The sequence below is a fragment of the Fusarium redolens genome, assembly GCF_020744475.1.
Source record: "Fusarium redolens strain MPI-CAGE-AT-0023 chromosome Unknown BKA55scaffold_2, whole genome shotgun sequence".
Taxonomy (NCBI): domain Eukaryota; kingdom Fungi; phylum Ascomycota; class Sordariomycetes; order Hypocreales; family Nectriaceae; genus Fusarium; species Fusarium redolens.
Window position 1 is genome coordinate 1458542 of NW_025763665.1, and position 22226 is coordinate 1480767.

At 48.7% G+C, this 22226-nt stretch overlaps 5 protein-coding genes across 5 annotated transcripts; 3 read left to right on the forward strand and 2 right to left on the reverse strand.

The window, feature by feature from the left end:
• Positions 1 to 9352: 9352 nt before the first annotated feature.
• Positions 9353 to 12999, forward strand: BKA55DRAFT_589591 (uncharacterized protein; the record flags this gene model as incomplete). The annotated part of the gene is made up of 2 exons (XM_046194958.1): positions 9353 to 10918; positions 11119 to 12999. 2 exons carry the CDS (start codon positions 9353 to 9355, stop codon positions 12997 to 12999), a joined length of 3447 nt encoding a protein of 1148 aa, XP_046054941.1.
• A 939-nt stretch (positions 13000 to 13938) lies between these two features.
• Positions 13939 to 14888, forward strand: BKA55DRAFT_589592 (KptA family-domain-containing protein; the record flags this gene model as incomplete). Its single annotated transcript, XM_046194959.1, has 2 exons — positions 13939 to 14151; positions 14232 to 14888. 2 exons carry the CDS (start codon positions 13939 to 13941, stop codon positions 14886 to 14888), a joined length of 870 nt encoding a protein of 289 aa, XP_046054942.1.
• Positions 14889 to 15219: 331 nt separating this feature from the next.
• BKA55DRAFT_533910 (uncharacterized protein) lies at positions 15220 to 16199 on the reverse strand (the record flags this gene model as incomplete). Its single annotated transcript, XM_046189525.1, has 2 exons — positions 15220 to 15935; positions 15998 to 16199. 2 exons carry the CDS (start codon positions 16197 to 16199, stop codon positions 15220 to 15222), a joined length of 918 nt encoding a protein of 305 aa, XP_046054943.1.
• Positions 16200 to 16898: 699 nt separating this feature from the next.
• On the reverse strand, positions 16899 to 17868 carry BKA55DRAFT_533911 (uncharacterized protein; the record flags this gene model as incomplete). The annotated part of the gene is made up of 2 exons (XM_046189526.1): positions 16899 to 17500; positions 17562 to 17868. The coding sequence occupies 2 exons, from the start codon at positions 17866 to 17868 to the stop codon at positions 16899 to 16901; spliced, it is 909 nt and encodes a 302-aa protein (XP_046054944.1).
• A 568-nt stretch (positions 17869 to 18436) lies between these two features.
• On the forward strand, positions 18437 to 21804 carry BKA55DRAFT_533912 (uncharacterized protein; the record flags this gene model as incomplete). The annotated part of the gene is made up of 4 exons (XM_046189527.1): positions 18437 to 19016; positions 19077 to 19697; positions 19747 to 20316; positions 20366 to 21804. The coding sequence occupies 4 exons, from the start codon at positions 18437 to 18439 to the stop codon at positions 21802 to 21804; spliced, it is 3210 nt and encodes a 1069-aa protein (XP_046054945.1).
• Positions 21805 to 22226: the final 422 nt, after the last annotated feature.

The window sequence follows — 22226 nt, forward strand, 5'->3', positions numbered from 1 at the left end:
ACAATTACAGTCTCGTCTGCGTATCGGGTATAATTCGAGTATTTGCTCAAGGCGTTGAAACACCAGTTGGCTTCCACCTGGGATGAATATGGTCGAAATTATGTGAATATGTGCAAAGATTTGCAAATTGGCCGGCAAGAAATAAATAGTCCGGCAAGAGAAACGAATGGTTTCGCGGGTCGCGGTGCGATCGAGAGCAGGTCAAGTCGGTCGTTCGATGGGTCAGCGCAGCTGATCTTGTCGCTGAGCGTGCCAGTAGTGAGTGGGCAGTGCTCAGTAAACGCACGCAAGTAGCTCGACTTGTAAATGAGAGAAACAAGCCTCGCGGTGAACAATGGTCTTTGAGGGAAAAATGAGGTTCTTGCTCAAAAACAGATCGCAACTTGGGCGGTAGAAGCAATCGAGAAAGGAGCTACTGCTACTGTCGAGTCTAGCGGGTAGCAGGGAGAATAGTCCAAGGAACGAGCCCAGAGAACTTATGAGACAAAGAACAGGCGCTTCGGCGATAGGTAGCGGCAGGGCAGGGCTGCGAGTGGCGCTGTCAGAGTCGCGAGATCATTATTTCCCTTTATGAGGGAGACCGAGTCGTCGTTCGAGAGAAGGTGTTATACCAGACCGGAGCGTGGTGGTCTGAGGTGAAGTAGAGGGTAAAGGGAAGGGCGAAGAGAAGAAGATTGTAATTGAAGATCGAAGTGACAAGAGGAAGTGAGAGAAAGATGAGAGGAAGAGTAACGAGTTGGAGGGGAGTGTGAGACAGAGCGAGAACGTCTTGGGATTGGATTGGATTGAGTTTAGCTCTGGGGGAGAACTGGTTGAGGGGTGTGAGTTGCAAGCAGGCGCTACTTGAAGACAGTGTCTTCCCAGGATATTCCATACGGTACCGGTTTTAGAGTGCCTCTCATGGGAGCCCAGAGCAGTCAGCTGCCTGGTGGAGGCTCAGTGCCCTGTAAAACGGAACCGAGCGCTGGCGACATAGCAACGGCGGTATCTCAAACAGTTATCGAAGTATCCAGTCCAATCCGATCCGGCAGCAACTAATTCAAGACCTCAAGTTTTCAACAGCACACGGCGGTATAGAAAATAAAAATAAAAATTAAAAGTGTTTTGTTTTCGTGGTATGAAACAAATATCCGCCCGCAGCAGGCGAGCACCTACGCATGCGCTGTGTTGCTTGCTGGCGGCTGTGGCCATAGTATAAGTCAACTAATGTAATGTAATGTCATGTCTAGCATGCTGCACAAGACGAGAAGAGACCTGAACTGGAAGCCCTCCGCAGCGCAAGGAAACGTGACATGGCAAGGCCCTGCAATGGCACAAGAAGCAAGAATAGTATACGAAACATGCACTGGGGTTGACGATGCTTGGAACCAGTTTCGGTAAAGGTTATTGACCATACCGTTATGTTGAATCTACCGTATTTACTCAAAATCTTCTCTCATGAGTATTGAGATTAATATTGTCATCTTGACTGGCTGAATCTAAGCCCTGCTTCATATGTCACTCCCTTGCCAATATATGGCTACAACAACCATGAACTACTGCGTCGGACGGTGTCCAATGGGAGGGAAACATTCGAATTGTAATAGTCGACCTAGAACAACGATTTTCAGGTCAAGGCCGTCTGCAAGACCCAACTGAACTGGATTCAATGAGCAATCAATCAATCTTACGGATCGATCTCCAACTCTCGCTTCTCTTTCTGGGCTCCTCTCTCGCTTCTCTTTCTGGGCTCCTCTCTCGCTTTCACTCAGAGGATGAGCAAAAATGGGGCGAGCAGCTCAAGGGCGCTATAATGAACCACTCACAGCTCCCCTTCTCCGTTCCAAGTAAGCCACGGCCGTAGAGTCTGCTTTGTGAGTGGAGGGTTCGCTGCACGAAACGCGTTCGGGATCCTAAATATAGACCTCGTGCAGCATTCTGCAGCATGGAAGGCGCCTACAGCCAGCCAATCATGTCCCCGTAGTCCAATTTTGGGACTAGAGAATTGCAGAACAGGGGGGAGGCGGGGTGTGAAGTTGAGACGCCAGGACAGGGTGGAGGGTTTAAATTTAACCCACAGGTGGGGAGGTACCTCCTCTTCAGCAGTTCAAGCTACACTGTGCTGACGAGAGCGTTTGGGTTGCTTGTTCATGTGCAAATGCGGTGCAGTCGAATGGGTAATAGGTAATTTGCTGAAGGATAATGGGGCCATCTGAGATCTTGACGGGATTAGGAAACGATGGGCAAAGAAGAAGACAATCGAGCTAGTCAGCGATGTGTCAGTCAATCAGGAGTTGAAGACAAGAACAGACTTTCAAGATTCCAACGTTTGTGTACACATGCACATCATACCCTTTTGTCATCCAACCTCCTCAACTCAATTCCAAACTACCTACGTACCTTACCATACCTTAGTATAAGCTTCTATCCTCCAACCTCCTGTTATGTAGGGCTGCAGCTCTTCATATCGTCTCATAACTGGCTGAATTATAGTATGATTAAACCTATTTAGATAAATCATACATAATTCTTTGGCACTTATCGTCTCAACTCTGCTGGTGCACGCCACTTCGTAACGCCGCCGCCAGTCCAAGGAAAGGCAAAAAGCCTGGCCGTACCCCGGCCCGTTGGCCGTGATTCAGCCATCTGCTGGCGTCACAGGCGGACAAGGGACCTTCTGTAACCTCCAACATCTAACCTCACTGCAACTGTAAGAGATAGGCGGCTCAGTGCAGAGACGGGGGCAAAGGGGTACCCCCGGTTCCTCCACCGTCAACTAACGTTACTGCGCCTGTTGCCGTACAGGACCGGCCCAGCCTGGCTACCTGGGTCCTGGGAAGAAGTGCACTGGCTGCGGTCTGGCTATGGCTACGGTGTTCGCTGGCCGGGCAGCAGAGTGTCATACAAATTGGATACGATATCGATCGAAACGCGACAACCAAATACTCGGCTCGGTGGCCGTCGGAGTTGAGCTGTCTGGTCTCGTGGCTTAGCCTCGGTTGGTTTGCGCCACTGCGGCGTCTGCAGTTGTAGGAGATATTTCTATTCTTGACGAACAACACGTACGTCAACCTATGAAGAGGCCAACTTGAATGGATAGTAAGAGGGGCTTTCAAGAAGTGAAGCTGACATCCTAGGCAAGGACTATTGATGTTAAACTGGTGGAGACTTCAAAAGAGATTGACGACTTTGACTCAAGATGGGTTATAATACGAAGATTTATTTTTATCCAGCTGAGAACCACATCACATCCAATATTGCAATAAGTCAAGTTTCTTTTTGCCACTGTCAATGGTTCAAGCAAGTACCTTAGCAACTAGGTAGGTAGTTAGTTCATGAGAAATTAAAAGCTGTGTCGGAGATATTTCCCGTCGGTATGCAAAAGAAGCAGATCCAAGCTCTTCATCCATCTCCATTCATCCACAGCAAGTTCAGCCACCAATATAATCCAACCATGTTCAGAAACAGACTGGGCCGCACTTTTCCTCCTTAGCCTCCTCTGACGGCAGATCGAAAGGCGCCAAGCTACAACAAGAGTGGCTCACAGTCTGAACCCCTGGTCTAGGGAATGAAAAAGCGGGAAAATCTTGAGGGGCTCCATCGAGTTTCAGCTTTTTCTAACGCTCGCTCATGAGCAAGTGAGTGACCACCTACCAGATGCAGTCAGAGGAAGGCCAAGGAGAAGGAAATTTCAGACCGCACAGTGAAGAGAGAAGATTGGCTGCATCGGCTATTGGCTACTGCACGTCAAATTGCCTGGACCACATGGATCCAATCTCCAATGACATCCAATATCGAGTTGAGTCCCTTTTTTTAGCTTGCGCGCTTGTTCTTCCAAAACTCGTGGCCTTCTACGCTAGACGTTGATCAGCAATCTACTGTATGTCCCTTATTATTATTATTCCTGCAGGGTTCGTTCAATACAGTACCATCAATCATCTCCTGCCCTTTGGGACATCGCCTGTGGGAGACAAAAGAAGATTCGAACCGTTCCTTTAATGAGGCGAGGTGTATGGTTCACCTGAATGCTGCAGCGTAAGGTACGTTCTGTACTGTACAGGGCTGTTTTGTCTCCTGGGAACCATAGTCTACTTCCTCGCCGCTAAAACTACACCTTCACAGGACCCAAAAATAAGACGGGTCTTGATCTGAAACGAGACTCTCCATTACAGGGTCACTTCGCCCTCGACTACGCAACTCTCGATCATCATCAACATCATCATCAACATCATCCCGCAAATCTTTCTCCTATCCCCTGACTCCTGAGATCCAGGCGCTGGGACTTGGACGTGGAATTGGGGCTCAATGTTACAATCCATGAGTGCCCTCAAGGCTCGGCAAAGCTGCAGAATAGATATCTCTTTCTTCTATAACAAGTTTGTGTAATTCAGACCCAAGCTTGAGCTAGCCCTTCCCAGTAGTGTTTCTAAGATTTCAACCAAGTTTACTATAAGTCAATTGTACGGTACAAAGTCGTTCTCATGTTGTTATACTACCTTTAGACTGCATAGCCGCAACTGCGCTTGTTTCGAGTCTATGGCTGTGCTGTATTGTGTTGCCGCCGGTTCAATATCTACCCAGTCACAGAATTCCTATGCTGCAACTCGCTCGCCTGTGAGTCTCGGGCACAGTAAATTTGAGACGAAAATCACATATCTCCAGGGCAACCCTTAATTCTCGTCCTTGTATCACGTGTGGCTAATCGATAACTTGAAACTGAGGCTCCTGTAACATTGGTAGGGATCTGTGATATAGAATTGGCCTGTTGCTCTATTATCTACACCGTAGTTTCTCTTTCAAAAGATACTCATATGAAGGGAGGTCTCAGTTGAATGCTGTTGATAGCCTCGGTCCTCGGTCGTGTCTCGACCGACTCGCACGTACATAATACCGAATGCTGGTAACTTAATACATGGGAGCTGCCTCTACGCACTGTAACTAACATACTCAAGGTTACCGGTTATTTCTGTATAGTGAAGCAAGGATATGGTCTCGTCTTTGTCTAGTCACGTAATGGTATCGAAACCTAATCGTAGTCCGCGTATGAATGGATCATTTATGTGGTATCGAGGAGATATTCCCCAGGATTATATGGCACCATCAAAAGAAATAAACACTGAGTCTTGGCTTGTCCGTTAGGGAAGTATATCAGGTGCAACGATATTTTTCCGTGCATGGGTGTAGGATCATTTGTTTCAGGTTCAACGTGAGCACACTACCGAGGAACCCGATCAAGTTTGGGGGTTTAGAGGTGTTCTACTTAAGCTTCACTAGGTTTTATTTGATGAAAACTCTGCTAATATCAAACATCTCATGTGACTTGCTTGCTTGTTGTTTGTGTACCTACTGGGTGTAAAGTGTTATTCTTAACGGCTATGTCAACATATATTGGGCAGTTGTATAGATGTCTCCTCGGCGAATTAAATCGATCTCAATAACTCAAACTAGTATAATTGACGGCCTTTTAAGTTCGGTCTATATCGTAGTATCATACATAACATTCGTCGGTTTTGCGAGTGCCTTGGACGTTATAGACATCTAAATATGCTTCCATTTGTGTCTAGAGAATGCGGAGATCGACGGTCAGAGGACATCAATGCCTCGTGAAAATACATGGTGTTAAGTTCATCCTCTGTTTCTTAGTCACTACGATTGCTTCTTTGTTGACTTATGCCAGGCTGAGCAATCGAAGCAGAGGATGCCAGTGGCAAGTTATAACATTTTTATCTCTTTGAAGATGTTTCAAAGGTTACCATGCACAGAAGTTCTATATGTAAGTATTCTTGACCGTCGGGATGATAGATAAGACAGACATCCGTTGTCGCTTGTTGCCGTTACTCAATCCTCATCTATATCATTCTTCCTTTGAGTTCTAGGCTTAGGGTAAGCTACTCATTTTGCTTTCCATCACCCTGTCCTTGTTGCTGGAACACTACATCTATAACGGCTATTCTCCCGCTCAGAACAATTCTTGTTGACATGGGTTTCTTGCTAAATGGAGCTGTTCTGCGAGTGAGATGTTGTTCGAAGGTTCTTGCCCTTAGTAGGCCATGAACAAACACATCACCCGTGTAACACAAATGACGATATGCTACATGGAAACATATACGTCACCAAACAAATCAAGAGTCATGATAACACTAGACAACGCTATATGTAACACATAACCTCAGTCTGGACAATTTGAGTATTAGACAACATATTACCAGTGAAGACTAGAACACCCTGCTGCGAGCCAGTACGAACACTTTCCCTTGCTGAACACACGAATAAATACAGGACAGGAACTTCAAGGGGAGGCGCGAACACGACCCGCCATAGATCGAGATACCCCTTGATTTGTCTTGCTATGCGTAGTATTGTGCTTCCGAGGCTTTAGGTATCCAACAATACTGCTATGGATGATCTTGCTGAACCTACCTACCCTGTAGAGCATTCGCCAACATCAAAACTTTGGATTGACCTTTAATAGCGTTGTCTGATGTCTGGCTAAGATCATGACAAGAGCACTGAAGGATCACTGACATAAAAGCAATAAAGTACACACGTTTCCTGCCTGGAGCCCTTGAACTGTTAGTGTAAAACCATATTGTTGTATTTCTCTCCAGTGGAATTTGATAACACCACCAAACGGGCCTGAGATGCAAGAGGAAGATTGTATGCAGCTAGACGGGTAAGGTATAAGACATAATAAAGTAGAACGATGTGTACTTGTGTCTATGGACTTGATGGGAACCAGTATTCTGGGTCTCTTTACCTTTGTGGTAGACTTGCAGGTTCACCTGAGGACTCTGGAGGCATCAATAAAAAGCAAACATGATGAAGTATAACGACCATGACAGGACGAGAAACACCTCGCACTAGGTTCTTCGAATTAGTTGAGCAAACTGACACCAGAGGAGCTGTTGTTCTAAAAGCAACTCTTGCTGAACCTTTCCAATCGATATAAGGGCCTCAACTCCACGGGAACGATACGAAGAAGCAAAAACACACAGATCTGCACTGTTAGCAAAACAGCTAGCCAGCTTTTTTGTTGCAGAAATAATAAGCGAGCGGCCGTTTTACCGGAGAAAAGTGCTCGTGTTCCGATTTATGGCGCGCAGACGTAGCCTACTCGTTGAAGGTATTCAGAGGATTGGACAAGGGGACACCCTTGCTGGCTTCAACCACCATGGCAACAGGAACAGAGCAGAAATTGGCTTCCAAACGAGCGAGGCCAGAATGGTTCGCGTCAACGGGGACTTGTTCCTTGGCCGTTTGCTAGCCATGTGGAACTCCGCGCTACGTGGTACTCCCGTTGCTCATAGGTATTAAATATCATGCTAAGAGACACTTATGCGAAACGGATGCGTCTTGGAAATTATTGCTCTGGATGAAAACATGACAATTTATTTAATCAATCATATATATTCCATGTTTGCTTTGTGCCCCTTGACACTGCGTCAAAATGTCAGTACCACAGGACGACAGAACCCCAGAGAGCCTCTGTTTCAGCACAAGGATAGGGATAAGTTAAGGGTCGTGGAGTTTACGGCTATCCCTCTTTGAGCTAAACCAGCCTCCTCGAGCCACGGGCTGGCCCCTGGAGCATGGATTCGCTACCATATCTGACCTCCGTTTACCGTTAGACCATCGGGTGGTTGAATTCAACGGTGGCCTATGCTCTGCCACTAAATAAATGACGACAAGGGATGTGAGTTGCATTCCGGAATGGACGCTGAGGGAGTTGATATCCGCGAAAGGATTGGGCTTGAGACTGAGGATTAGGAGGTTGCCTAGCCGTAAATTGAAATGGCCCAATGGCTCAAGGACAAGACGAGACGAAGCTCAGACCGTTGTGGGAATGGTACCTGTGCGGCCCATAAGGTAGTCTAACCGTTGTCTTTAGCAGATACTAACAGATCACGGATACCTGACGGAGCAATGTGATGTGATATGTATAACTGTAGAGCATATGATAGGAAAAGGGGCATGAACATTGCTCATATGCGTTCTGTACCTGTGCGTGTGGTAGGCTGTACTCCATGAACTGCCGGGTGTGCCCCAAAGCAACAGATGGTTTGTCGGTTACTGTAACACAGCATCAAGTGTCAATGAACGACGGCGTCTAGGTTTGCTGCAGGCTCAGGGAGCATGCAGATCCAACAAACGAGCGACGACCCCTTGTCCCTTCTTCTGCAGAAAAGACCAGGCTTGTGATGTGCTTGCTCTGCAAGCCAGAAAGATGGTTCCGGTCTCGTTTGTGCGAGAACTGCATCCACAGATTCCACTCTACTTACCAGGGTTCGCAGAGTCGAGCGAGTCAATGAAGCACGCAAACGATGATATCGTCGTGTGATGACGGATGTTTCAGCAATTGGTGACTATGACCGCATTTGAAGCTGTGATTGAGGCCTTTCCTTCTTAATAGCCCATCATATAAACAAAGTTTCTACCACTCATCGGCAACGTTTTATATCCATGACAAGGTGGCCAAGAGTTTAACCGTGTACCTTCATCCTTTAAATCTCTGCTGTTGAGTTGGTCCCCTGTTTAGTTTGGTTGCCATCATTGCTTGCTGTTGGATCGAAAAAGGGACCGTCCCGTCCGTCCTGGATCTTAAAGCCCTTGTCGACGTCGTGCTCCTCTCGTCTCCCCTCGTCTCGGCTTCTCGTGAGGTCAAACTATTATTCAAACCTTTAGAAACTCCCCCTCTTCTTTGTCTCGCATTTGCCTTGCTCTGCCTACCTTGACTTTTCTCTGGTCTCAGTCTCAGTCTCTTCCTCAATTCTCTTGCTCTTAGACGGACACGTCGTCTGGGTTCCCATCGTCTTCATCTTTATTGGGCAGCTTGGGCATACTCGTCCCCTCACCTACACCGACTTCATCTTCTTTCTTTCCTTGTGTCTGCCAACATCACCTTACTCAATTCCCGCGGTTTCGACTCACATCATAACATCGTATTAACACTTAAGCCCTCGGCTCCTCTCTTTGTTTCAATCTCTGCAACTTCACTTCCCCCGGTTTCCTCGACGACGTTTCTTTGACTCTTTTCGCCCGTTTCGGAGGAACCGCTCTGACGACCAACCACCAAAATCAAGGCCTCTCGAGTCATAGGGATTCGATTGTCTCAGCCCATTGTTCTTTTCTAGGAGACGACCCAGAACTGAGACGAGCACTACCGCATGCAATCATTGTAATAACTAATACGTCACGGCTTGGTCATTTACTCAGTTAAAAAGGCTTCTCAACTCATCAGGATATCCTGTGCGAAACCAATTCTCCTCCACGAAACTCTTCCGCGACAAACTTGGGAGACTTTTCGCAGTCCATTGACGTCGTATCTGTCTGCAAGCACTTGCTGGGATGCTCTAATGCTCCGGCGGCCGAGACCATGACTGTAAAAGGCGGTTTCACCAGTGCGGGCCAGCCAGGCCTTGACAGTCAGCATCAGGAGCCTGTGTCTGGGCATATGCCTCCTCCTATGGCCACAACTGATCTTCAATCTGATGCTTCCTCATCTACTGTCATTGCCCACGCAGACTCGCATCGGCAAAGCCACAGTTCTTCCAAGTTGCCCGCTTTCCGCTTTACTGACCGGCGAAGCAGCAGCTGTGGAAGCGTGCCCCTAGCTAATAAGAGTGACCCCCTGTCCCTTAGCAGCAGCAACCAATACAACCATAACAGAAACCAAAATCTCGATTCGAGAAACAATAACAAGGACGACCGCACCAGCGATTACCTTAACCACAAACCAACGACATCAGCATCAGCCTCAACACCAACCTCACCACCTGCCAATACTTCGGATAGCGCATCAGCGGCGCTTCCTCTGCAGTCTTCAATTGTGTCGTCGATTGTCTCACCCAATTCAGACCCCAGCACTATTACTCCGACTGTCTCACTCGCCCCGACCACAGTATCAGCAGATCCAGGCGCAGTGTCCCCCACGAGCGCTGCTGTTAGTGGACCATTGACAGCACCCGACCCTAGCCCAGCACCAGCAACTCTCGCGACGACCCATTCTCACACTTCTCACCCGACAACGCATCACCGCGACGAAAAACACGCTGTCTCTGCATTAACATCTGCGCCTGCACCTGTAATTGCACCCACAGACCCATCAACGAACACAACATCCTCGTCCTCGCAGCCCAACGAATCTAAGTCATCCAACGAATCCGACACAGCGCTGCTTTCGCAAAACAATTCCAGGACGTCCTCGGTTCAACCATCGTCATTGGTGATCCAACTCTCGCCTGGGGTCAAGCGTCCCGCATCTTTTGACGCACATGCACCTGATGCGATCTCCCCGCATCCTGCTCCTTCAACCTCCAAGTCTCGGACTCGGCGACCACTGGTGTCGCGAAGATCGACTGCTGGCACCTCTTCCACTGGCCCGCCACCCTCTTTAAACTCTGAGCGCCTGCAAGCCATCGAAGCCGCCCAGGAAGGTCAATCCACTTGGCACTCCTCAACGGACAATTCACCACAGCAATCGCCATCTGGCCAACGCGAATTGATTTTGCCCAAGACGCTATCCAGAACCAACTCAGATGAGAGGCGAGCGTCTGCCTCCCAGCGCCCTCCCGTCTCATACCGACCGCCTCTCACCTCCAATAGTAGCACTGAATCATCGCCGTCAACCGCCGTTCGTGTTCCTCCAATTCGATCTTTCCGATCTTCAGGCTCCCGCAAGAGCCTCACTCTCGATATGAATTCGAGACCGCGCTTCCACGACTCTGGCGACGAAGTCGAAGACACTAATCATGACCGTACCCTGCGCGCCTTAGAGGGTAGGGGCAATGATGATGCCCTTCGTTCAGCTCCTTTAACCTCAAGTCGTCGTGGCGCCTTCGATAATGAAGATACTGGTGACGTTTTTCTTAAGATTGCTAGAGAGGAAGCTTCCCAGCGTCAAACAGACGAGCAACCTCAAGAAGATACCCGCAGCGTAGTGGCAAGTCCCTCCCTTCTATCGCTTCTTATTGTTTTCCTCGTCATTTTTTTTTTTATGATGCTGGCCATGTGCTGTCCATGGTGCATGTTCACCCGGGTTGCGCGAAACTTTTCAGGATCCACCACGAACTCAATTGACTCGTTGATGGAAATACATCTCGACTTTGATTTGTCTCCCAGCTCGGAAGCTAACCTTCATAGTCCCGAGCGACGCGATTTACGCATCGAAGACCGCTATCATCGGTAGTCCCTATACATCAGCCTACTTCGCCTCCTAGGGTTCGGCGCCGACTTTCCGATCAACAAGACACTGCGCGGTCACGCTCCAGAGGCTACGAAGATGACAGGGCAACTGAAATTTCTCGCATGTCAACTTATCGCACACTGCCACGAGAAAAAGCAGCATCTGCGCATCCTGGAGAAGATACAGGGCGTATGCGAGGCTCGACCTCAACCATGCGTCCGTCACCCGTTACACCTCGATCAATAGTTTTCCAAGAACCCAGTTCCGAAAACTCCATGTATTCTCGTCGGAGATCCTCTGTCACTGACAACAACGTAAGTGGACAAAACCGCGGCTCTGCGTACAAATTCATGGGACACGGTCACAACAAGACGTATAATTCCTCTCCTCTGGTCCGGTCATTCGATTTCCAGCGTCAAGCAAATCAGGAGGCTGGCAACGGGGCTGAAGGAACCGAATCGACTTTGTCGAATACAGCCCCCTCCACGGTATGGGACGAACTAGACGACCTCAAATCAAGAATACATCGACTAGAACTGACTGGTAAGCTGCCTTCGACCTCCGGCGCCGCAGTATCGAGATTATCAGACGACCGACCGCCGACGGCGACTACTACAGCCACGACTATGTCTTCTTCCCCTAAGCGAGTCGAGAATGCTCACCAGAACACGAATGCCGACGCTGTTAGCACCACGTCCTCCCACCACCGAGAGTCGCATTCAATTCTTCAATCCGCCCTTGCTAAGTCCAAGGTTCTACTCGACACGGAAGTCTACCAGGCTCTGGAGTCTGCTGCTAACGATGCCATGGCCCTCGCTTCCATGATGGGAACACCCGGCCTACCTGGACCCATTTCGAGCGGCGCCAGCACGATAGGCTCTAACGCAACCGTTACTGATCGCCAATTGAGACGAAAGGCCGAGAGTGTGTGTCGCAGCTTAACAGAGCTTTGTCTCGCATTGGGTGAGGATGCCACCCAGACACGGATACCGCGGCAGTCAATTGAAGTACCACCACCTGCTCAGAATGACGCGCCGACTACACCGACAATTGGTAAAACCTTTACTGGCTTTTCTCAACGTCGACAGAGCATTGGGAGAAACGACCAGAATGCTGCCAAGGAACATCTTACTAGCCCCAGAACCCTGTCCAAGTTTGAAGAGAGAAGACTCAACATTCTTAATGGCAGTTCTCTACCTACATCACGCGTGTCTAACGCAATCCCATCAACACCAATCGAACCGATCTCGAATCGGCGTTCTTCCCTTTTGGTTTCTCGATCTCGCCGTGCTGGTACCGAAGAACCTGATGATGGCAGGAAGTCATCGCTTCTACTAAGAACTAGAAGAGCTGGTACTGAGGAGCCTGATGAAGGCCGTAGAACCTCTTTATTCGTCCGCAACCGTAGAAACACGGTCGGCGAAGAAGGCGAGGAAGAATCGAGGTTCCGAGCGCCCTCTCGAGCACCTACTGAGCTTGGCAGCACGATTCGAGTTGTGACACAAGACCAAACGCCACAGCAACAGCAATATTCACCGTCAGCTGATACCACATCTGCCATCCCGCGTAGGCGCTTTGTTTCATCAAATCTTGGTGTCTCTAGGCTGGCGACACCATCAGTTAACACAGCAACACCGCCTCGAAGGTACATGGAGAGACCGACACAGCAAGACCACGGTAATAGCGCTGTCGACAAGCTTGCTGAAGAGCGCGCACAACGCTACACTTCTCTTGGGCAAACAACAATGGTCAATCGGACCAGCAGTATGATCAGGAGACCCAAACGGGATAGCATTGCGTCCGCCAATCCTTCTGCAGCTGCTGGCAGCTACAGATGATGCCAATGACCAATGACTTTCATTGATTTAACGACTGTACAATTACCTATACATTATGTTTCGAGCGCCGGACGTTGCTATTTATATATGTTTACACGGGAAACAGCTCATTTTTCCTGTCCCCTCCATTGATTCTCATCCGGCTTGGCTAAACGATTCATGGCGAGTGTCGGGGACGACAAATTACATTATCGTTCTTGTATGATGTACATGCACTGTCTATAGACAAGCCCATTTTGCTTGAGAGGACAGCACTTTTGCAGGGAGGGTAGTATCTTGGTGTTTGGAAGGAGGTTTGTTTTCTGAAAACGGCGCACAAGGAGTGGCCACGCAAGAAACAAGACAGAGCCTAAGCTTTATATCTGTTTTATATCGGGTAGGCAGTCAAGAGGACATCAGGATAAGCATGTGGATACCGATTTATTTTAATGTATGATGTGGCTTGGTCGTTTGTGACGGCTCTTTTGTTACCCTTTGACTTTGACCTTGGTGATGTCGTTGTAAAAGACCTGTGAGTTTAATAAACGGATGTAGGACATTCAGTGGAAGTATTGAAGTTTAAACAATAGTGCCTGCTGGATCCGAGTCTGTTAGGAAACTCAATGTGCATTTTATTTCCCGCTGCTATTGGCCTATTTGGCGACATTATACGGATAGAGTTGATCTAGACTAGAGGCTGAGTCAGGCCGAAACGCGAGATGCAGGTGAGGCAGTCTGTAAGGGTAGGCCCCACTGGATTCTCACAAGAATTCATATCTTTTGAGTGAGTGAATGGGATTTCGACTCATGCCTTCCATCGTGACATCTCAAATATTAAAAAGAAGTATTTCCCCTCTCAATTTTTCGACTTCCAATAAACCACGTTTTCCGCTTCAGACCCGTTTCACTACATATCAACCACTTCATCACACGATTTTTGCACAACGCAGACACGGCATCATGGCTGACGAGGCTCTTATCGATGTTGAGGACAAGATGCAGAATAGACCACCAAGATCAAGAGGTGATAGGGGACGAGGAAAAGGCAGCGGCGGCGGCGGTCAGGGAAGAGAGGTGCAGGTGTCGAAGGCCTTGTCCAAGCTCTTGAGACATCAGGCAGCTAATGCTGGCATTCAACTCGACGATGAAGGCTATGCGCCCTTGGATGCTGTGGTAAGTAGTGCATCGTGGGAGAATCAAATAAACTTGAAGTACTCTTCCTGGGGACAAGCCTTGCTAAAACTCTTATGCAGCTCGCATGGGGCCCCTTGCGATCTTTAAAGGTCACGTTTGACGACATCCAGTCCATTGTCACATCCAACGACAAGCAACGGTTTACACTCAAGCCCAACTCTGTTAAGAATCCTTCCCTAGATGCCAAGTCCACCCTACCAGCCGATTATCTCATCCGTGCCAACCAAGGTCATTCCATCAAGCTTGAGTCCGCAGCTCTTCTGGCGCCCATCACTCTCGAGGGCGGTAACGTCCCTGAGCGTGTCCTCCATGGATCCTTCTTTTACTTTTGGCCACGCATCGTCGAGTCCGGCGGCCTCAAGCCCATGAGTCGTAACCATGTCCACTGCTCAACAGGAACGCCCGAGGAAGGCGTCGTTAGCGGAATGCGCAAGGATGCAGAGCTGATTATCGAGATCGACGTTAAAGCAAGCTTGAAGGATGGCGTGAAGTGGTGGCTGAGTGACAATGGAGTGTTGCTGACGGAAGGCGACGAGCAGGGTGTTTTGAGCACCAAGTACTTCAAGTTGGTGACGGGGCGTAAGGTTGATGTTGGTGTACTGTGGCAAGACGGTCAGTGGATTGCTGATCTACCAGCTGGCTTGAAGATAAGCCCTCCGCTTGGAAAGGGTCCTCGACAGGGTGGTGGAAGAGGAGGAAGGGGTGGTAGACGCTGAGGCTCGTAGAGATAAGAAATTAATTTAAGGCCTCCAGTTTATAGAGACAATATGATAATATGACATCCCGGGACCATCTTGGTGGACACGACTGTCAACGAGGAAAGCATTCAATGACATTGATTTCGTGGACTCCTCAGTCAAGATCAACCCAATTCGCTCTATCGCCTAGCTAGGAGTAAAAGAAGTCATAAGACATCAATACTCAATAACAGAATTAGACCACCTTTGGTGTGATGAAGCCTAAACTCGGATTGTTGATTTTTTGTATACTGATTACAGGTTTCAAGTCTCTTTGCACCCCGAAACCAAATGAACAAGACAGCGAAAGTCAATCATAACGCACAGCCCAGGAGGTCGAGTCCATGATGCTTGAAAGCTGCTCGTCTCTTTTCTTCCCTTCCTTCTCCAACCACTCAAGCACCTTCTCCGCGACTAAGATCTCAGCTTGCTGTCTTCCCACGATCCCCTTTACAACACCCATGTCCTCCGGAATCAGACCATCATGCCTGAAAACAGGACACCCATTCCAAGTGTCTTCTTTCTCGTTGTCTTGTTCGATATAGTACTCAGGAATGCCGAAGCCCAGGCGCCCACCGAGACCGGCGACACGCTCACGAACGGTAGGGCCCTGGGTGGTAGCAGAAGCCAGAGGAGTACTAGTTGGGACGCTGTTATCGCCTGAACGAAGAGGCGTAGCCATAGAGACACCACCATCAGAGTTGTCTTCCTCCGTCTTGATCCTAGTATGTGCAGGAGGCTCTTGCGATCCTGAAGGGGCTCTCTTGCTACCTCGAGGTGCTGGCTCTTCCTTGCGGAGGTACATGAGTGCATGCATGGCAGCAAAGTTCTTAGCCTTTTGAACCTTCTTGAAAGTTGGAACCTCTTGACCAGTCTCGTAGCCACGGCCTTCCTGGGGGAACTTCGTGTTTTCAGAAGGAAGAATGCAGAAGACACGGGATCGAGGGATAGGTGTGCCGGAGACTTGTTGGTTGAAGGTCTCTTGAGCGAACTGAGGATTTGGGATTTTATTCTGCTGACAGTACTCTGACAAACGGACATGATTAGGAGCTTGCTAGGAAAGATCATGTTTTGGCGGGGAAACTCACGATTCAAGTCGCTAACCCAGAAATCTTCCACTTCAATGTCACGAACAAGCTCGATGAGATGCGAGATGGCGGCGATCTGCTGCTTGTTAAGCTGCGCAGGATTGCCCGTCTTTGCTTCTTCGGCCTTTTTCTCCTCAGCGAATTTTATGATTTCATCCCAAGGAACCCCCCCACTGTGAGTTGGAGAGCCTTGAGTCGTCATTGTGCTTTCAGTGTGTCTTTGGTTGATGTAGTGTTTAGGTGCTGAGGGTGTAGTTAGATGGAGTGTGATGAAATGGCGAACGTTGAGATGAGATGATGGGGGGAAGTGAGAAGCTCGGTCGATTATGTGAAGCAAAGGAAGAAAGGTGGAGAGCTGGCTGTGTAATTTATAGCTGTGATTCATGAATTGGCGAAGCCTTTCGGGAGTGAAGAATGGATGCCTCTTAGAATATCGCAAAAGCGAAGCACAATAGGCTTTCAACAAGGCAACCAGGCTTCATCGGCAGAGCAGCTTAACTTGACCGGCTTTAACTGCTACTGCCGATGTATGAGCAGAAGAGTATTTGATTGGATCGTTGTGGATGTCAAATGTGCAGCACATCTGCGGCCTTTCAGGAAGAAAGCGCTTACAATTAGGTGATTGAGTTGGTGGTGAACGTGGTGATAGTGGCTGTGAGGGGTCTATTTTTCTGGCCAACTATAGTGGAGGTGGGCCGATTGAAACACATAGAGGAGTTGATACAGAACCAGGCTCTGAAAACCCGAACTTAACAACGCTTGATTGATTGTGTTGGTTATGCTATAGATAGGTCCAACAATGGTCGACCCATCAGTGTCGCAGGGTATCTACCAACACTTGATGCACTTTGGAAAAACTCTCTCCAAGCCATGCCATTCTATCAGTCTCCCCAAGGCATACTTAATCCTCTTCAAAGAAACCGCCCTCGTCACTATCATCATCATCACTCTTGACGACTGGCTGTGCAGCCTGACGCTCTTGTAATCTGCGTTCTCTGCGGTTCTTCGGAGCAGCCCCTGCTTTGCCCTTGCCCTTGGCGAAGGGTGCAGGCTTTTCCTTTGTGGCCTGTGGCTTTGGCTGCGCCTTTGCCTCGTCTGTGGTCGTTGCCTTGGGCTTGTTCTGACGGCGCTCTGACTGTGCTTCTTGTGGGAGCTCAGCTGGCCGTCTCTCTCTTAGATTTCGCAGCGCGTGGGGGCCACCCTTCATCGCCTGTTCAATCTCCGACCAGATTAGCGGTCGCTCTGTATGTAGCAGACCCCTATGCTTGAGTGGCGTGTAGTCAAGTTTGTCATCATCTTTATCTTCGTCTTCCTTTTCTGATCTGGCGCTGGTGTACAGGCTGATGTAGGGTTCGGCATGGGGAAAGTGTTGTGTGTACGCCTCGTCCACCTCGGCAACGTGCAAGTCACGCTTCAATGCCTCGATCTCGTCCGTTTCTGTAGATTCGGTCTCTTCAATCCTTTTGCGCAGCTGTTTCGCTAATCGCGATGCCTTCTTTCGCTCTGAGTCGCGCCATGTCAGCATTCTTTCTGAGCAGAGAATGAAGCCCAGAGAAAATCTTACCAAAGAAGCGAACCATGTGATATTTCGATATCATGGCACTTCGTAGCTTCTGGAAGCTCTTGTCTGAGACTGTCGACTTGAGAGCGCCCAGTTCTCGTTCGAGATCATTGCGCACGTTGGCGGGAAGTTCTTGGTTTCGGTTCAGGAGTCGTTCGATAGTGCGCGTTCGCTTCTTGGCCCATGTTGAAGTTCCTTCGTTCGGTCGGTGCTTTGACTTGCTCGACTTGTGCTTCTTTGCACCATTGAATGATGGACGATTGCGAGGCTCGGGAGACCCAATCTCTGAATATTCTCTCTTTTGCCCCATGGTGACGATATATGGCTCGTGCGAGGATTACGAGGGAACAAAGAAGTAGGATTGCGAAAAGAAGGTTCAGAAGAGACTCGAAGTGAAGGCTGAATATGTTAAAGAATTACAAGATGGTCAACTTTTTTTCCCCTTCCTGTGCTAGCGGGGACTTGCTACAGTATCTTATCAAGCACGTCTCAATTCGGGGTAGCGTCGGACGCTCGGGCTTGTGGGGAAGGTGCTCTGGGAGGTTCATCTAAGCTCGACACCCTCGAATCCAATTCCAATCACTATCTTCTTTATATATCGAGAGCCTTTTCTTTTGATGTCCATAGTGTCGAACTTTGGAGGATTAATCTACCCTCAAGGCTTTTCTTTGTCATTCTTATTATCAAACCATTCTCAAGTACTTCGACACGGAACTTGTCGTTCGACTCATCGCCAGAAATCATCTCCAAGCTAACTTAGAGTCGCCGCCAACCTCTTTTCAAGAAGATCCATTCAAGACAAACCCAACTACCAAAAGGTCTAACCATCGACTAATGCTGATGTGAAAAACCCGCCACTGGGCTAAATCCCCTCTACCATGGATCGCCCCGAACCAGGGCTCGTCAAATGGTCGTCCAACCCGTCATATGATAACTTCATTCATATCAACCTTCAGCACCGCGTTGTCCAGGTTTACGAACCGACTGGTCACGCAAGAGCTGGCAAGTTCGACTATCAGAAACTCACTCGTCACGATGACTTTCCTCCTCTCACAACCTACGATTGGTCGCCAACCAATCCCGGTCTTCTCGCCGTTGGCACTGGAAGTGGAATTGTGAACTTGCTTAGGATTGACGATGGATCTAATGCGTACGTGGAGCTGGGTCTCAAGATGTCTCGTACTTGTCAAGCCGTTGCGTTCAATACAACCGGGTTGTTAGCAGTTGGCCTGGACAGAGTGCGGATGGATCAATGTCTTCACATCTGGGATGTCAGCCGATTGTCTTCAATAGACAAGAACACAAAAGGCTTTCCTTCGGATGCAACTAATATTGCTGAACCTAAAACCCGCCTTGAACCTAGTGTCTCTGTGTCAAGCATCAAATTCTTTGAAGACAGCCCCCAAACTCTTGTTGTTGGTATCAAAGCTCAGGGTCTTCGAATACATGACCTTCGAGGTAAGTTTCGGAGATGAAACGAGATTCTTGCGCAAGCTGACGTATATTACTTGTCATCAGATCCTTCAAGCATTGTTACGTTTCAAACAAAGTGCAACAACAATCTTACAATCGACTATGCTGATCAGAATTATTTTGCTTCGTCTGCCCTGGACCATCCTGGAGTAATGATCTGGGACCGTCGAGCTACATCTCGACCTGTGGCTTCTCATGCATACATGCAAGCAATTGAGGAGGATGAACTCCCGTGGGGTGGAGCATTGCGTCTTGACCGAGTCATTGAGACTGATTCTGACCCTTTCCTGGCTGAGGGAAAGTATTCCCTTGTTCGATCACTTCGATATTGTCGTGATCATCGTGGCTTGCTTGCTGTGCTATCTCGTACAGGACAACTCAAGGTCTTGAACACCAACAAAGAGGCCCCATCTTCTGGGTCGAGCAACCCGGAACTTCTCCAAGTTCAAAAGTCTTATGAGATGGACGTCTCATATGTCGAAACATCAAGGAAGAATGATCGAATTGTTGCCTTTGACTGGGTAACATTGAGCTCACCTGTTCTTCGTCCACGACTCCTTGTTCTACGAGCCAATGGAAACTTTGAAATCCTCGAACAGCCATCGCAAACATCAGATCATGTTTACAAACTTGTACCATGGACAGCACCGCATCGCGGTCTCGAAGGTAAGTCAAGCTAATCCTTGACAGTTTGGACATGTCTAACACCGTGCAGAGGGTGCCCCATACCACAGTATGATGCAGTTTGAACCATCACAAGCTCCCGATATGTTAGGGCCTCTTCTTATCGAAGAAGCTTTGTCAGAAGTGCCATTATTCGGACCAGAGAGCGCAAGTGTCCGGGCAGATACGGAGGCCTTACTGAAGGCAAATAACATGACTTCAGTGGTTATAGAGGACATTGGGGCAACCACAAGGCCACTGCCTGAGGCCTTTCACAAAGCTTCTACCGTCGCAGCTAAAATAAGAGCCTTGCGTGCCTTCGTAAGAGATGAGTTCCAAGCTCCAAAGGGTATAAAGCCACGTGCTGGTGACACGAAGATCGTCGAAAGCGAGACCAGTGAGATGTCTCTAGCTTCCGATAGCTTGGGCTCATGCCGGGAAATCCACGATGCATTGTTGGCTTCACTGGCTGAGACTGAAGGTCTCCCTCGAGAAGCACAGAACGTACTTGATCACAATATGTTGTTACGTGCTAGAGAGAAATACCTATTCGACGCGGTAGCAAACAGAGACATCGTGGCAGACGATCCGTGGGTAAAATATATATGGGATTGGGTCGCTAGTAAGTACCTTGATATCACTCTTTCTTACGACATGCTAATCTCTTCAAGCTGCTGAAGACAACGCTGATGATGGAGGGATGATACTCTCGAATATTGACCTCAGCTATGTTGGAGTTCACTCAATATGGACCAATAATCTTGGTAAATCACTAGAAGCGGAAACAGTCCAGACCCCAGCTGACGTTGTCATAGGCTGTGATCCTTCTGCTCGACTACCTCCTGGCATAACGCCCCCCGATCGCACAACATGGGAACGTACCATCGCAAGCTTCTGCAAAAAGAATCATCTTCCCAAGTTCAACGGAGCAGCTACCAAATGGCCAGCCCACCGTCAGCTATGCCTCGAAATATGCGGCTGGGGCGATTCAGAAAAACATGATCCAAAAGGCCGCAATCGAAAGGCAGATCCTGAGTACCCCACCACCATTCATACCATGGCTGCTGCTCGTGCTTTATTCACAGGAGATCACAAGGAAGCCATCCAGATCCTTAAGAAAGCCAGCACTGCGCATCCTGAACTCTTATTTGTGTCTTTGGCCCTACAGCTTATGGGTAGCGGCGACAGCACGCCTGCCAAGAACAAGGAACAGCTTGATTTCGATGAAGATGTTGCGTCCAAAACCGACCCTTACCTCCGAGCCATATCATCACTAATTGCGACAGGTGACTGGACAGCCATAGCTAGCCAGCTATCCCTTCCCCTTTCCGATCGAGTTTACGTTGCAATTCGCAACTTTGATGATGACCAGCTCACACAATGGCTCAATGAGCAAATCGCCTTAGCGATAGCAGACGGAGATATAGAAGGCATCGTCCTTACAGGTATCACAGAACCCATGGTTGATATTTTTGCCCGCTACATTCAAAAGTTTCATGACGTTCAGACAGCGACCCTTGTGCTGTCTATTTGTGCACCGAGATATATAGACGATATTCGCTGTCGAGCCTGGCGCAACACTTACCGGGCCCATCTTCAGCGCCATAAACTCTTCTTCCAGCGCACAAAGTTTGACGTCGAGTCAACGAAGCGATCAAAACGGGACGGCATTCCCAAATTGAAACCACCTTCTCGCCAGATTGCCCTCCGCTGTGTTTTCTGCGATGCTGAGACATCACTCGCAAATAACGCCAATCAGCCACCGCATCTTGGCGGTGCCTCTTCTGCGCAAGCAGCATCAGCTCTCGAGTCTCGAAACCCGCTTCTCGCAACGAGCATCAATGCGGGTGTGAGCTGTCCCAACTGCGGTCGACACCTCCCGCGTTGTGTAGTCTGTCTCGAAATTGTGGGCGTTCCTCGTTCCGACAAGCCAGAAGAAAAGAGCGAGTCTAAGATGGCTGGCCAGTTTCCTACGTTTTGTCTCCGCTGCGAACATGTTTTACATCTGGACCACGCCCGCCAGTGGTTTGCTAGACACGTTGAGTGTCCAGTACCGGAATGCCGATGTCGATGTAACTTCAGAGCGAACCCCGAGTTGAGCTATCGTTAGGATATCCATGATCTGGACATCTAGAGTCGAAGGAGGTTTGCCTGTTGGCCGGGCCAACGTAACTGGGAATTATCACGGAACATCTCATATCTGGATTATCTTTGCGACATATACAGTTGAATATTGGTGAGGGTGTCTAACTTGGATTGCTTATGGAGTTGAGGACAAAATATATCCTTTATCTTCCGCTTCTATCCGCAGGTTTCGCAAAATCAACAGCCAAGAAACAACTCCGTGTCCCATTTACCCCCACGCTCCTCGAGAATCCAGCCATTGTATCCTTCACGCCGGAGGTTTCCAAAAAGTGTTCGCCTGTCCTTCCCAGCATTGCACCTAGTATTCAAGTAGGTATCGTATGTTTTTCTATCTTCGTACGGTCGCTCCGTGTCAATCATCTCTAACGCATATAAAACAAAGGGGAA